A 17,128-nucleotide genomic window follows, 5' to 3' on the forward strand; every position below is an offset into this window, starting at 1 on the left:
AAATTTCTACAGATTGCATATATTTTATAAGTAGAATATTACAAAATATAATATTATACAAAATATATTTAATTTGCAGAATATAAATATTCATGTTGGACAACATACATATTTAGTTACTGAACATACATGTTGTACTTCTAATGTATGAGATCCGATATGATTTTATTGAAATAGTGATATTTTTGAAACATGTTTTACAATATTACATATTTTACAAGATATTTTACTTGCATAATATAGATGAACCTAGAAAAATCAAAAAAAATGTGGATTTCATGGATTTTACTCTAACTTTTACTTGTTAAATTATTATCAACATTACAAAAAGCGGAAATCAGAGTTATTTGTCGAATTAACCGAACAATTGAGAATTACTCAGAATAATTAATTGGATTGTTTATCGAAATTTAATTTAATATTTTTAAATATAATTATTTTCTTATTTGTATATATATCATATATTTATAAAAGTTTATTTAAAAAAATCGATGATCTATTTTTTGAATATATAATATCTATCTTTTAAATGTGATCTATTTGAGGTTTAAATTAAGAAAGTTTGTGATTTATTTATCCACTAAAATTTACACAAGAATGATTGTTTTCTTATATTTTATTCAAATTTCTAACTTTCTAATTTCTTAGTTTTTTACCAATAAAGCATGCTTTACTTGACCCATTTATATATATATAAAAAGGCCTCGACACAATTTACGACTCGATTAATTAGCGGTTAGAAATTATTTATGTGTCCGTCCCTTTAAATCACACCATGTAAAAGAGAGTCTAGTTTTTTATTACTTACTTTGACGGGCTTGGAACCATGATAAAACTTGAAAAATCCCAGTCTGTGACTCTGAACAAAATGTATGAATTGTTCTTTCTTAGAAAAACCACAAATTTTATATAGGGGGCTGAGTTGACTCGGGCCAACGTGGGGATTGAGCTTATGGTCGCTCCATGGTGCTCCTCGGATATCCAAGATTGAGGAAGAAGCTCATATGTCACATGTAGCATTAAAACTATTCTTGTAAACAACAAGAGAAAAAATCATCCAAGCATCGTACCGAAAAAATTAAAAAATAATTAGTTGCCGTAAATTCTATTCCCCTCTATTTTATTAGGTTCTCTTTTTTGAATGACAGAAAGTTGAGCACATATTTTAATACTCCTTTAAACTACATGGTTCTTCCTTTAAACTACATGGTTCTTCTTTTTGGAAGATAGAGAGTTCAACACATATATTAATATTCCTCTATAAAATATAGTTATATAAATTATTTTGAATTCTTTTCTTTTAAATAAAAAATTAATGATTAAAGTTTAAAAAAAAATTAAAATAAATTATGAAAGTATATTCTATATTAATCTTAAAATACGTGTAAAGTGTTGAAAGAAACATGTTGTGAATTGAATGAAACAGAGATAATAATTAATTACTGAATTTTATAATGGAAATTGTTATCCTATGAAGCAAGTGAATATATAATAATATAGTATATAGCAGAATTTTTCTTTGGAGTGCTAAAATGTAAATAGCAAAATCTAGCGTCTAGTATTTTGGAGGGGAAACATATATAGTTTTGTACTTATGTATGATGCAGTTGCAGACTTGGATATTGCCTTCAATTTCTGCAGTTCTGCGCTTACATGTAATTAAAAGGGACTGTAATAATAATTGTATGAGTCGATGAAATGTAGCACCATTAATGGCATTATAGGAAAGTAATTTACCTGCTCTTACCAACCACACGAAAATGCACCCCCAACCAAAATACGCAGCTCTCCCTGATATATTATCATTAGTATCACTTCAATATACTTTTTATTTGAAGATGTTAAAATAATTTCCCATGACTTGCGCGTAATGAAATAAAAAATAGTGGTATTTCTTACAAGTTAAAATTTCATTGATCTAAATATATATAGGTGCAATGCAACCGTGCAAGTGTGTAACCGTGTCTTACGCGCTCTCGTTATAAGTCTGTTATAAGATTTCAAGAATACAAGCCTTATACTTTCTCCATAATCAGTAGAAATATACTGAGACGGACACGGACCTAACTAATTATTAAAGCCTTTGAAGATTGAACCATATAATATACGTAACACAACATTGATCAATATGTTATCGTATGAGAATGTTGTTAACGATTGAAAAATCGTTTTTAAATAGAAAATCATTTTCCCGGAATTTAATATACTGTCTGTTCTACTAGTTTTCAAATAACAAAATTAAAAAAAATAGAAAAATGGAAAATATGAAAATGTGTGCATAAGTACTTTAATACTATCATATAAAAGTAGCATAGAAGGTAGACCCGACAATTTTGGACATGACAGGACTTACACGATATGAAACAACACCAAAATTTAGTATTTGTGTTTACCTTTATAGTACACGACACGAGAATATACGAACACGAAAGTACACGACCGAGTTTTGGTGTCGATTTTGTGTTTTCCCTTCGAGTACACGACACGACACGAAGTATACGACTAAATAAATATTATAATTAAATATTAATGTTTGTAATGAATATATGTATATTTATAATAGATATGTGCATATTTATTTTTAAAATAATTATTTGATTTATAATATGTATATAAATGTGATCTAAATATATTTTTAATATATTTCGTAAATTTTTTACCTAAAAACTTATTATTTATTTATTCTAATTAATATTAATATTCAATTTTACACCAAAAACAAGACACAAAACGACACGAAACGAAAGTCGACAATCATGAAAGTACACAAATCCTAAATATGTCGATTTTGATTTTGTGCATAACCTTCAAGTACACGAAATACGAAAATATACGACAGTAAATAGCCATGGACAGGAACGATTTACCAGGGCTAACAGAAGGGGTGTTGTGGTGTAATGATGACGAAGATTGGCGTATTTGGGATTGCAGGGGGATGTGGAGAGGAAAGGAAGGAAAGGAAGGGTAGAGTCAAAGTGGCAGCAGATTTTGTCTTTGGGCAATTGATTTCATTTTTGGCAAACAAAACAAGAAACTGAAAAGCTCGTGATCAGATATACTATTATTTTTTCCTTTGCACAGAGGGAGTTGGATACTATAATTATTAATAATTCAACTGATGCAATTAAAGTTCCCCACAAAAAGAATTTACAGACTCTTTCCTTCGTCTCTTCCTTTTCTCCTCATCCTCATATCTCTCTCTCCCTCGTATAGTCATACTCATACATATAACAATTATAGCCTTTCTGCCTTTCTCTCTATGGACATGCTAATATTGTTACTTTAGACCTAGACAAGTTTCAACAAGATTGTAAAGTCCAAGCCTTTCTTCTCTTCAACTGTTATTTGTAAGCCAAATTTCATTAAAATAAAAATGAGTTCTTGTGCAAGAAATGGAGGGGTTAGACAGTACATAAGATCAAAAGTTCCTCGTTTAAGATGGACTCCTGATCTTCATAACTGTTTCGTTCATGCCATTCAAAGGCTTGGCGGCCAAGATAGTAAGCATTTCATTTATCTACTCCTTTTATTTTTTGAGTTGTTAATTTTTGTTTAGTTTTCATGCATATTTATCTTAGGAAAATTTACATGTGATATTAACTTGATCTGATATATTTATATGTTCTCAGAGGCCACTCCAAAGCTTGTTCTTCAGTTGATGGATGTCAAAGGACTTACTATTTCACATGTCAAAAGCCATCTCCAGGTCTGCACTTTTACATTCTTTCTCTAATTATCTGCATGTCTCGCCTCTAATATTTTGGTTGTTTTTATTTTTATGGTTTCTATGTGTTACTGACAGATGTACAGAAGCATGAAGACCGACTCCAATGGTGAAGGTATTCTATTTCTTCACACACACACACAAAGATTTCACAGCTGAAAATAGAGTTAGAAAACTAAGATATTGTTGTAAAAAAGTGAATTTGCTGATATTTTACATAGTTGTTGTATAAAAAGTTAATAAAATTGCAGAGGGGAGTAGCTTTATCCAGCAAAGCAGAAAAAAGAGTAGAGAAGAAGAAGATGATAATGATGGATGCATAGAAGAAGAGACAAGTGTGGGTTATCTTGCATCATTACAAAACCCCCTCATGCAAGTATCTAATTCTCATCATAACCACTTTGGCTTCAATATCAGTCCTATGCCACCTGCAAAAAGGTACCCTCTAAAGCTCATGCTTTACTAATAATCACAATTTTAGCTTTACAACTCAAGGACTCATCTTTACACACAAAAAAGAAACTTGTAGATTTTGTATAATTTTTTGTTATGTGTTCACTTTTCTTCAGAGCTAGAAACACAGACCAGAATCTGCAATGCAACCAACATGAGACCATGTCGATGAATCGGTACAGTTACGATAATTTTACGGGGTTTCAGAAAAGCAAAGAGGAACTAGTAAGAAGCCAAGAAGCTCCAATTTACACAGCCTTCTCTCTGCCACATCATATCTTTCACAACCTCAATACCTTTACCCATGAGCTGATCGGAGATTCTCATTTTATCAAGGTAATTAATTTTTTCAAAAATCTTGTGCTTTGGTTAGTGGGGGCAAGTATAGTTTTGGCTTGATACACATAACACATAGTGCATCATGTTTTTAAGTAACCTGATACTGATCAAACTACCATAATAAATTTGAACTTAAAGTCATGACTCATGCAGATTTTTTTTTTTTATGTATTTTATTTTGTGTGCATAGAGTATAATACCAGAGGGTTTCCTAAATGGACAGTGGTTGCGTAAAGATAGTATATACTTGCTTTTTGGGACAAACAGTGTCAATTGCCCTCGTGGGTTTTTCTCTGTTTAGTAACATCTATTGCAGAGTATAATACTCTGAACTGTAATCTTACTTTTAATTAGGCTCTGTGCTTGTTTCTGTAGTAAACAATATTTATAATTATTTATGGTCTGTATAACGGGTTTGAGAATTTTATGCTTTTTATATATTAGTCATTGAGATCATGAATGAAACACACTGCTCTGGTTATTCTCTTCAGATGCTAGCCAGTTTTTTTTAATAATAGTATAGATGTATTAGAACAAAATTAGCATCACTTGAGTCGTTCTACCAGCACTTAAAAAATTTCATATATAACTAACATTGATATAACAAGAGTTTTCGACCCAACGGTTCCTCGGGACCTCAATATTCTGAGGATTTTAGTATGAAAACTGTGGGATTTTGAAGCGGCAGGGTGTTCCCTCTGCCTAAGACCTTGAGGTTTTGAACGAGGCAATACTTAATAACTTAACTATAAGTCCATTATACTAGCGAGTAGCAGCAAATAAGATGCATGGTAACTTGCTATATCTTTATAATGTTACTAGTGTAAAACAGTTTCAAATTGTGGTCCAGTTCTGCATTACTGTGGAGGCCATTACTTTGGGATCTAAAGATGGCTAACAGGCCAAGCCCCTTAAATGCAATATTGCAGTACTGTAACATGTAGAAACAACAGTCTTTAAGTTTTGGCAATGTATATTTTGGGGCCACTAGGCCACGCACCTTATGCATCAAATAGAATAGCCTATATTTCATTAAGCTGAATAATTGTTATGTTAACTGTTTGCGACCATTCTAGAAGGATTAAATTTTACAAGCAGCAGTTATGGATTTTTTCCCTCCTTTTACAGGTTGTTGAAGAAGAAGATAAAGCATGCACCGCAGCGAGAAAGAAACACAAACTTGAGAACCCGGTAAATATACACGAAGCTCACAATGTGACTGATGCTTGTGGATTATCATTGTCACTCTCACTACAGCATCCATCAACTCAAAGGAGCAATGCTTCTTCCACGAGTGATTTCAGTGAAGCGATTTCGTCTTCATATTTCAAGGCCAACTTGAATAACTCCTTTGGCTCATCACAGGAACTTAACTTAGATCTATCCATTTCCTTGTGTGGTGCCTGAAAGCCCAGTGATCATGTTTTCTGTGGTTTTCAGAGTCTGGCACATTCATCTATCAATTTCATTAATCTACTTCTAGGGTAAATTTAAATGTCATTTAATGGTTTGGTTCTTTCGTGTGTAATTTGTCATGCTCTGAGTTTCGTGTTGATAAGGCTGCGTAGGGATTTTTGTAAATCTATTGCATGTCGAAAACTTCTAGCTTTGAATGTGATTCAGCACTAGACTTCATTCGATGTTTACTACCAATACAAGGAATATCTTTGACCAGCTATACAAGAAGGAATAAACATCAATGGAGGAAAGAGTAAACAACTAAACATATATATTATATAGCATGAATTGAAAGTTTGCAAAAAGTTCAGGTAAAAAACTTAACCAAAAGTCTATTAATGCAGTAAAGATTTTTTTTTCTTTTTGGTATCATAATTAATATTTTGAACAAATAAATAGGAAAACTAAAACATCACCCTTTTTACCCAGTACTCAAGTTCACGTCTTTGAAATAACAGCAATAATGTACATGTATCAGAACTCAGAAGTCAGAACAATGAAGTGAACTGTAAAAAGGGACTTAAAACTTCAAGTCCAAGCCACTAAAAGTATACTAAAGCAATAGGTAGCGACCTAAAGGAAAGAAAAAAGAACGCTGCAAGAGATAGATTTGCAGGTCAAGAGTGGACTCTGCAGCAGAGTTGCTGGAAGCGCCAACAGATAATTAAACCAACTTAATGCGAAGTTGAGATATACTCAATTTTTGCACTCTAAGATTGTTGCTTTTCTTCTTCACGTTACTTGTATAATATTCATATCAGTAATCTAAGCTTCGATGCAGAGTTTACTCTTAAAGGCTGTGACAGAACACTGAGATCCTAATTACCAACTAAACACTTGGTATTGTAGAAATGGAAGCGTTTTAACCAAAACCGAAAGGCGAAAGCTGAAAAGTGAATTATCTGGTCACAATGAGCATGAATATAACAAGCAAATTATTTAGAGCAAGCTATTTTGAATTAAGTACCAGGGAGTGCACCTCTGGGCAGCTCAGGTCCACAACTAAATCAGAAACGATTTCTTTAACTGCTGCAGCTGCAGCTACAATCCTAAATCATTAATTTTGGTCTAGTAAAGCTACTGCATCTGAATAATTTTAACGATACTTTACCTCCCCCTCCCCCCCTCCAATCTTGGTGTCCTTAAATCATCTTATATTGTACTTAACTGCAAACCGTAATGAATTACAAGAAACTTGCAGTAGTCGTACTTGATTATCATGCACAAGCCTTCCTCTCAACAATAAGTGGAATATATTGAATGTTTTTATCTATTTCGATTAAGGATCGGGTTGATTTTTTAGTTCACAAAGTAATTACAAAACCACACGTGTCCTGTATTCACACTGAAACCAATTTCATACCCCACGGCCCACATCACTGGTACCACCTTATTTTGTAATATATTTTTTAACTTTTTTTAACTCTTGCATTACTTTAAGCATCAAAAGTGTAAAGACTTTTTATAAAAATTTTTGGTCAAACAATCTTAATTATTATTGATCTGATATTTTTAAAAACATACCATCCAGATTATATCTAATTACAATCACTTATAGAAAATGATTACCTTAATTAATAGTATTATTCAAACACTAAAATACGATAATAATATCCAAATAAAATTCTACATTAAATATGATTAGAGATTAAATTAATCTTAAATATAAAAAGATTTCTTTGTTGTAGTACTATTCAAATACCAACATATGATACAATGATACAAACATAAATAAAAAAATTAAATATTTTACTATATATAACTATAGCTATATAATATATTTTATCACAAAACTAATTCAATTCAATATTCTATATTTTTCGATATCCTTATCTGTTGTAACAATATTCCAATAAACCATAAAAAATTAAAACAGTATTGTAATAATATCAGAAATAATAATATATATGTATATTAAAAAATAAAACAAGTAAATTTAAAAAACCATCATACGGTAAGCTAAAAAATTATAATTAGACGCTAAACAAAGAATTTGAAAACCTCTGTTTTTTTATAAAATAATTAGTTTTTAAGTTGTTAATACTGTATTATCATGATCTGAACATACCATACATCATCAACACCCATAAATATATTGGAACTCAAGCAGGGAATGAAAGAGGGACTGGTGTGGTGGGGCCTTCCCGTAGATGCTAGTGGGGGCCTTGGTTAAACTCGTATAACCAGCATTTTATTTACTGTTGTTATTATGTTATATGAAGTTGCTTTTATGTTTTTTTGCTCGTATACCCTATTTGTTATTTCGTTTTATGTATTTTACACAATCCTATTTAATATTTTTTTTCTCCTTATATTTTAGTTTAAACAAGTTTTCTTGTCATATTACATGGACACACGATTAATCTACAGATTATAAATATTTTCCTGACTTGAAAGAGTAAAGATTTTTATTTTGAATTGTTTTAAAAAAATATTTTCCCATTTAATTATGAGTTAATTTATTTTGGCCCCCTTCAGTTTTCGATATTGTGTCCGCCCCTGAACTCAAGTACACTAGCCGCATAGTGGTAGCGTAACTTTAAGCCCCAGTACACATCATCGTCAATAGGTTACATCTCAAATGATAGTTTAACGATTTAATGGGTCAATTTTAGCATAATAGTATGGGTTCAGTGGCTTGATGACGAAGACAATAACATTAATAGACCAATTACGAAAACGGTGGAAAACTCTAGAATGCCCATAATACCATTAACTTGCCGCCAATGCTTAGTCATTACCATAATTTGTCGTCAAAGCATAACACCGCGGGTGGCACCCTCTCATCAATGGATTTTATATCTACTTGAAACGCTTCATATCGGCTTAAGTTGATGTTTTGGAATCAAATATTTGGTATTTTTCATGTGTTTTGTGTTGAGTCGTTGCAGGGCACTAGTCAGAGATGGAAATGAGCTTTTAAATGATTATATGTTGATAAGAGATCAGGGAAGGAGTCGTGAAAGTTTGTACGAAGTACGGAGCGCAAAAAGCAGAGAGCTGCATAAATTCTACAGAAAGCAGGCGCGCCCGCGCCCAAAGGAGCGCGCCCACACCCCATTTGTCAGACACAGAGCGCGCCCGCGCTAGCCAAATTCTGCAGAATCCTGATTTGATTGTAATTTGGTTATTGCGAGAGTCCAGGTCACCCAGGGTTATATATAATGAAAAGAAGACGTTTTTAAGAACAAGGAAGCCAGGGAGAACATAAAGAAGACCTAAAGCACACAAGATGGTTAAGGAGAAGAAGATTTAGTTTTCACTTTTGTATTCTTCGATTTAGACGATACTTTTGGATGCTTATTTTTGATTTGTTCTAAACCCTAGTACTTTTATATATCTTGTAGTATTCTGAACTTATTTATTATCATGTTTTCACTGGAACCCATGGTGACGATGTGTTCGATCATGAACTAATCATTGTCATGGGGTTCTAGCGGATTTATTTATGGATTTCAATAATTGATTGTTCTAAATCGTTAGTGTGTGGTGATTTATGATTTCCTCGTATGGTTGTACTTATTCTTCTTAGATTCATAGCTAACATCTAAGTCGTTTGTTAATCTTTATTTAAGCGAAAGTGGATATAGAGATTTAGAACTTGTCATGCTAGCATAGGTTTAGGTATGTTGTCATGCATGATTCTTAGTGTAATTTTAACCATCTTACGCTGCCCTATGTAATCTCAATAGATAACTTGCTCATTAAACCGTTATGTTTTCAAATCTTACAGACATATAGGGTCTAAGCATAATTGATGTCTGCTTAACTTCTATCTTATTTGTGGATGTTTAGTAGTAGGGTATACGTATATCGAAAGATAACGTATACTAATTTCGTGTAATATGATTAGTTGCATCACCATCACATGCTAAGATTAAAGGCATAAACTCTGAATGAAGTATTTAATGCAGTTAGAATCTCATGTTTTATCTCATATAAGTAAATCAATTTTATTCTCTTAGTTAATGCATGGTAGTATAATCACTTTAATTAGTTAATCAACTCAAAATTGATACTTGTCTTAGCAGTGAATAATAACCATACATTATTGCATAAGTGCATATTCTGTTTAAACCAGTCTCTGTGGGAACGAACTTAACTTAATCTTATACTACTGGTGATCGCGTACGCTTGCGTGGTTTTGTGCGAACAAGTTTTTGGCGCCGCTGTCGGAGATCGTTGTTAAATTTAGTTTATGTGCTTGTCATTAGTGGTCGTTAAAGTTCACCGACTCAGATTGTTTTCTTATAAGGTTTACTTTGTTCGTGTGTTTCAGGTACTCCAGAGAGCGTGTATGCGAACACGTTCTCAATCTCGTAAGGAAACACTAGACGAAGTTGAAGAAGAGGAAAAAGAAGTTTTTGAAGAAGTTGAAAAAGTTGAAGAAAACGTTTTTGTTGCAATGGGAGAACCAATAGCAGAAACAAAAGCGGTGAAGGATTATTCTCAACTAAAAATCAATGACATTCAGTCTAGCATTATCAGACCAACCATTGCAGCTAATACCTTTGAAATCAAGCCTGACACGATTCAAATGGTACAGAATTCAGTCCAGTTTGGGGGTTCTCTAACGGAAGATCCCATATGCACATTAGGGATTTCATTGAGATCTGCGAGACCTTTAAATTCAACATTGTTTCTGAAGATGCTGTGAAACTGAGACTTTTCCCATTTTCTCTGAGGGATAAAGCTAAGAGCTGGTTGCACTCTCTATCACCAGGTTCTATTGCGACATGGGAGGATCTTGCTCAGAAATTTCTTACTAAATTCTTCCCTATGGCAAAGACAACTGCAATCAGGAATGCTCTTTCTCAATTTGCGCAACAATCAGGTGAATCTCTATGTGAAGCCTGGGAGCGCTACAAGGAGATGCTTAGGAAGTGTCCTCATCATGGAATGCCTGACTGGATCACTACGCCATAAACGGCCTTCTACCACATAATTACGTGATATTGCCGTAGATAATATTGCAGTAGCTATATAATAATGTACCATACTGCAACATGTTTTAATTATGTTAGCATAGATCTCGTAAAGTGTTGCCAATACATATATTACTAAAAAATTTTCATTTTTTTATTAATAAATAAATAAATGCTGATGTGGCAGAGCTGGGTCCCCACACTGCTGGCGTGGCAGGTGGTCCCTGTTGACGTGGCAGGTTAGTCACCCCATGTGGGTCCCACCCTCCTGACGTGGCAGATGGGTCCCCCATGTTGGCCCCACTCTGCTAACGTGGCAGGGGGGTTCCCTGCTGACATGATAGCTGGGTCACACCTGGTCCCCACCATGCTGACGTGGCAGGTGGTCCCCCATGTGGGCCCCACTTTGCTGACGTGGCAATGGGACCCTGCTGACGTGGCAGTGGTGAAGTATTAAATCAAAAATTTTCTGAAATTTTACACTTCCCAGGATTTGAACCCAAGACCTCCCACTTCACAAAGTGTAGTGCAAACCACTACACCAAGAAAAACAATGTGTTTTATTCCACATTATTTAATTATAACCTTATAGAAATAATTTATTTCTACTTAAAGTAAAGGCTCTTTTAACTCCTTTAATTTTTTTAAAATAAAATTTCAACGATCCGTCTGTATGGATGTTAAAAACAATCGATTTTAGATGTGTACCATCATTATTATAAATTTTTTATATTTATTTTGCAAGATTTTATATCATTCAAAGTAGTCAAAATAAACCAAGCCTTGTTTGCGTTACTGTCCCGAGTGAAGTATCGATACTTTTAAAATAAAATTTCGACGATCTGTCTGTACGGATGTTAAAAAAAATCGATTTTAGGCGTGTACCATCATTATTAATTTTTTTTTATATTTATTTTACGAGATTTTATATCAGTCAAAGCAGTGATAATAGACCAAGGCCTATTTGCGCTACTGTCCCGAATGAAGTATCGATACATTTAAAATAAAATTTTGACGATCCGTCCGTACGGATGTTAAAAATAATCGATTTTAGGTGTGTACCATCATTATTAGATTTTTTTATATTTATTTTGCGAGATTTTATATCAGTCAAAGCAGTGATAATAGACCAAGGCCTATTTGCGCTACTGTCCCGAATGAAGTATCGATACTTTTGAAATAAAATTTCGACGATTCATCAGTACAGATGTTAAAAACAATCGATTTTAGGCGTGTACCATCATTATTAGGTTTTTTTTATATTTATTTTGTGAGATTTTATATCAGTCAAAGCAGTGATAATAGACCAAGGCCTATTTGCGCTACTGTCCCGAATGAAGTATCTATACTTTTAAAATAAAATTTCGACGATCCGTCCGTACGAATGTTAGAAACTATCGATTTTAGGGGTGTACCATCATTATTAGGATTTTATATATTTATGTTGCGGGATTGTATAGCAGTCAAAGTACTCGGAATAGGATAAGCCCTATATGCGCTACTGTCCCGAATGAAGTATCGATTCTTTTAAAATAAAATCTCGACGATCCAACCGTACTTATGTTTAAAACTATCCGTTTTAGGGGTATCCCATCATTTTTAGAATTATATATTTATTTTGTGGGGTTGTATAATAGTCAAAACACTCGAAATAGACTAACACCTCCACTATTATTTCCGAATGAAGTGTCGATTTTTTTTAAATTAATAATTATATAAATAAATGAAAAACAATAAAAGGACACTAAACATTAATAAAATCACATACGAAATCTAAAAATATTTACATATAAGTAAGAATTTTTAAAAATATTAAAAAGAAATTAATAAATAAGTTTTTTATTAACAAAATCAAAATCCAACAAAAAGAAACTGAATCCAACGGTTGTAAATGATGCCAGCTCATCGATCCAAAGAAACACAACTTCTGTATATACACATCTCGAATCCCTCTCAATTCTTACGAACAAATTCACAAGTCAATCTCTCTCTCTCTCTCTCTCTCTCTCTCTCTCTCTCTCTCTCTCTCTCTCTCTCTCTCTCTCTCTCTCTCTTTCTCTCCCCTTCCCCCAATTCTCAAACCCTAGATTTGTGTGTTGGCTCCCAAAGCAGGAAAGAAGATGTCGGCCAAGAAGAAGTTAGTCCTCCGACAGAGTAGCTCAGAATGATGGCTTGGAAGATTGTAAATCAGTTTACACTGATTTAGAAGTCAGTCCTCCGTCAGTGTGTGTTTTGTGTAGTGGTTAGATGAACTTGCCTGTTTTACGTTTTAGCTCTTCAAAGTTGTTTAGAAAGGGTTTTTGATTATTTTTTTTAACTTGATGGATTTTTAATTTTAGGGGTTTTAATTAGGGTTATTCTTCACTTGTTGCGTGCAATTCCCAATTTTTTGATTTTAATTTCAGACTTTTTCAGCATTTGCTATCTAAGTCCCTATTTTAATTACGATTATTTCTGTTAACAATTTCTTACTGTTATATGTACATTATATAGGTGAAGAGAATTCAGAGGCTTTAGAAACTATACTCGAGTATAGAGAATCAGTTGATGAGTTATTTGTTGCTACCTTTGACAGCCTAAAGGATACAGCAGCTGATGTTATCAGAAGAACTTGTGAATTCATAGGTAAGTCAGTAAAATTGATTGCAACGGCTTGTAGTGCATTCTTAGTGCAAGTTTCAGTACTGTCATTAAAATCTGTGATAGGAGCATCATGCAGAAATGACATATTGAGAATAATAAAAAGAAGCAATAAATGGAGTCAAAGGTGCACCTAAAACATATGCAAAACCCAAATTCTAATGCTAGTGACCCAAAATAAAATTTTGTAAATTAGATGAGTGTTTTCTCATTTATAGAACATCCCTTTTTACCATTTTATAAGCTGTAACAAATATAGGGTGAAAATCTTGAGTTACTATACTTTCCGAGGTACCTATCTTTGACTAGTAACTTGATAAGAACTAATGTGGTGATAGAATGTATTATTTTATATTTTACCCCTAATATTTTTACTTGGTAGTCTTTGCAAGTAGCTTAACTTTTTCATAACTTGTAGGAGCAAGAGTCGTGTTCCAGGATTTGAGGGACTCATTTGTATTTAGATTATATCGTGGTAGTGTTGAAAGTGCTCTCTCCCCTGCAACTGTTTGTATATGTTTATAACTTGTGGTAATGTGTTTTAGAACCCGTAGTGATGTTTGTAGCTAATACACATGTCCTCAATTATATATGTGGTTATGTGGATGACATACTTAGAGATCTTATGGTGGCAAGCATTTGTAAGGCATCATTGGTATGTTTTCTCCTAGTGAGGCTATTCATTTAAGGCCCGAGCTCTAATGTATTGATATGGAAATGTCCTAGTATAGGTTGGCTATGTTTGGATACTTCTGGATGGGGGGCCCTCTTGTGCATTTTCTGATGCAGATGTCAAATTGATGGATGAGGACCTGGACATATTAAAGGTAAGGGTTCTCTGTGCAAGAAACAGTACATGTCCTTAGTACAATGGTTTTTTCTACAATTTAGCGGTTAACCACAAGCTGCTTTGTCAGGTAACTGTAAAAACTTTCATTGATTTTTACTAATAATCTCGTTAAATAAATAATTAATTGATGCCAATGTCAGTTTAATTTTGAGTATAAATAACAATTGAGATAAATTAATAAAATTTCCTGTTCCTAATGTATCGAAATTTAAGTGTAGTTTTTATAAGGATCACTTATTTAATGTTTTGCATGAATGTAACTGTATGTACATGATTATTAATAAGTTCAGATTGAGAAAGCAGATCTGATCATTATGTGTTCATTGTCTTGTTGATAATACAAATATTGGAAAAATATGCAATTACATGAATGCCTTGTTTTTTGGTTAGATAGGGAGCTTCATATGTACATGTACATTTATTTTGCTGGGCTCACTGGGTGCATTATGTGCTTAAGAAAGGGTACTCCCTCTGTCACTTACGTATTCATAACATGAGATAAATTATTAAATTATACCTAATCTGTAAGATTTAATATAATCATGAGTGATTTTGTTGGATTCGTATTTATAACTACTTTCATATGATGAAGTTTTTACATTTATTATTAGTACAAAATTAAAGATATTAATGATTAAAAGTGTGCATTGACAATTATGTCCAACACAAAAATAAACGTTTTTCGGAACGGAGGGAGTATGAGTTTGAGGAAAGAAAGTGGTTATTTTGTTACACATAATAAGGATTAGGGGTAAAAAGGTGAGTTTTTTTGCAGAGAATTAGTACAATCATCGTGAAATTACATTTTTCAGCAGAGCATCAGTATTGAAATTACTTGCAAATCATGAAATTAATTTCTTCAAACTAAATACTTATCTATATGTCGTACCATAATAATCAAAGGAAACAAATCCTTTTTTATTTTAATCTAGAACAATTAGTACTCACCATATTCCCATCCTTCTTGAACAAGATTTTTTCATAGCTGATGGTGACGACCTTCCCCGTTCACTAGTTGAGAATGAAGCACAATTTGCCTATCAAATTTTAAATTTGTTCTCTCTTCAGGTTTTTCAGGGATCAAGTTCCTCGATATTTCAGATAATATTTTAATTGTTTGTGGTGGCCAATTTGGTAAATCTTTCTGTTTTTATACACATGATTGTTAGTATGCTCACAATGTATCCCTCCCTCTATTCTTTGTCAGACTGAATCTGTGATCTAGATGCCGATGACTGCAAGTGAACTCATTCCGACAGGAGTCGAATCATAGAAGCATGAGCACATGCACGTGGTAGATGCTAGTACATTAGCTATAGTTTTATGCCACAAGAAAGATAAAGAAGCATCCCAGTTCTTAAAATTACACTATCACCTTCCTGCATCATCAGGTAATGTTGATCTTCAAACATATTACAGTTGATCTCCGTTTAGTATAAAACCTGCACTAGTTAATTTTCCTGTACAAGCAAGTCTAATATTGTGATTGGAGTTGATACATTATAACATCGCAAATAACTAGTTTTTGCCGAGCTCCGTCTTTTGATATTATTTCCCCAAAATTTTAAACAAATGAAGAATGCAAAATTCTCTCATTTGCGTATCTTGTATTTGTTATCCAAAATAGAAAAAAAGAATTATTAGCAAGACGTAATTTTAGAAACTCTTAATTTCACTATCTTATTGTGTTACCATACTCAGCAAATCAGTGTATGTTTGACTGTATGGGCTCTGAATCCGATCCTTGATGTTGCATTTCTACACTTTATGCACAGTCCAATCTGCAAATAGGATTTAAGGTCATTGAGAAACTTATTTGTTAGGGTCAAGACCTCTGGAAAACTGGCTCTAGTTTATCCTTTTGATATTTTTTTTAATTGTTTTTATCTTTTTGATGTTGTGTTTAAAGTAGTTATATGATTAAGTAAAATAAATTTATTGGTAATCCTTTTTTTTAATTGAAAAAAGACATTGTTTAAGAATGAAAGATTTTATCAAATTAGATTACTCTGTCACCCTTGTAGGTTTGTCCCTGCACTCGTGTCCAATTTTGTGTTTAGGATTCTTGATATTTTTTATATTGAGAATTGAATGCGTTGATCAATATCCAAGTCCCACGCTCTCCAGACAAATGGGGTGGCCTTTCTTTTTCTGCACACATGATTTGTATGTATACAAGATATACCCTTGACTAACTAGAGTTTTTTTGTGTGCAGATTATGATGATGAGAGCCCGTTAAAGGATTCTGGTCTAAAACCACCCATGATGGCAGATTTTATAAGAACTACCTCATTACAGTGGTCAAATAATGGCCATGACACCAGGCCAAGGACATGCCATTTTATCTGCTAAAGTAGTTGTTGATTTTGTAACGCAGAGTTATGTAGGAATTTCCAAGTCTGAACGTGTGTAGTAGCTGTATTAATTCAGGTACTTTAGAATTGTCCAGTAATATCACATTTGAAAATGTAATCTTTTGGTAATTAAAAATTGTCTAAATGATGTAGTTCATCATACTGGTGATATTGTATTGTCTTTCTAATGACTTTGATTGGGAAAACAGTTCTAATATAGAACTGGGCTTTAATGTATGCAAAAAGTATATTTCAAAATTTGACCATTGTTATTGTGTTGCAATAGGTATTAAAAATGTCACAAATAGGTACTAAAAAGTATTGCAAAAGTGCCACATGTAAAGCTGGACCCACATGTCAGTGGGCTCCACATGTCAGTGGGCC

The 17,128-nt window shown here is 33.0% G+C and overlaps 1 protein-coding gene, 1 long non-coding RNA gene and 1 other non-coding gene across 4 annotated transcripts; 2 read left to right on the forward strand and 1 right to left on the reverse strand.

Moving 5' to 3' along the window:
• Positions 1 to 3,146: 3,146 nt before the first annotated feature.
• LOC141693109 (uncharacterized) lies at positions 3,147 to 6,134 on the forward strand. Its single transcript, XM_074498114.1, has 6 exons — positions 3,147 to 3,500; positions 3,630 to 3,706; positions 3,803 to 3,839; positions 3,976 to 4,162; positions 4,294 to 4,513; positions 5,645 to 6,134. Exons 1-6 carry the CDS (start codon positions 3,374 to 3,376, stop codon positions 5,921 to 5,923), a joined length of 927 nt encoding a protein of 308 aa, XP_074354215.1. The 5' UTR covers positions 3,147 to 3,373; the 3' UTR covers positions 5,924 to 6,134.
• A 4,634-nt stretch (positions 6,135 to 10,768) lies between these two features.
• Positions 10,769 to 10,875, reverse strand: LOC141694494 (small nucleolar RNA R71). The gene has a single exon (XR_012563797.1). It is a non-coding gene; the product is annotated as a small nucleolar RNA R71 (small nucleolar RNA).
• Positions 10,876 to 12,908: 2,033 nt separating this feature from the next.
• On the forward strand, positions 12,909 to 16,894 carry LOC141693622 (uncharacterized). 2 transcript variants are annotated; one of them, XR_012563160.1, is made up of 5 exons: positions 12,909 to 13,141; positions 13,393 to 13,524; positions 14,271 to 14,366; positions 15,597 to 15,780; positions 16,606 to 16,894. It is a non-coding gene; the product is annotated as an uncharacterized LOC141693622 (long non-coding RNA). The 2 variants fall into 2 exon arrangements; XR_012563159.1 differs by having other exon boundaries at positions 12,910 to 13,107.
• Positions 16,895 to 17,128: the final 234 nt, after the last annotated feature.

Source organism: Apium graveolens, chromosome 10 (assembly GCF_009905375.1).
Source record: "Apium graveolens cultivar Ventura chromosome 10, ASM990537v1, whole genome shotgun sequence".
NCBI lineage: Eukaryota > Viridiplantae > Streptophyta > Magnoliopsida > Apiales > Apiaceae > Apium > Apium graveolens.

Excerpts from the sequence above, each read along its gene's own strand:
- LOC141693109 (XM_074498114.1), top strand. The coding sequence starts at position 3,374 with ATGAGTTCTTGTGCAAGAAATGGAGGGGTTAGACAGTACATAAGATCA. Across the intron at positions 3,707-3,802 it reads ATGTCAAAAGCCATCTCCAG|ATGTACAGAAGCATGAAGAC; the intron begins GTCTGCACTTTT and ends TGTTACTGACAG. Across the intron at positions 4,163-4,293 it reads CCTATGCCACCTGCAAAAAG|AGCTAGAAACACAGACCAGA; the intron begins GTACCCTCTAAA and ends ACTTTTCTTCAG.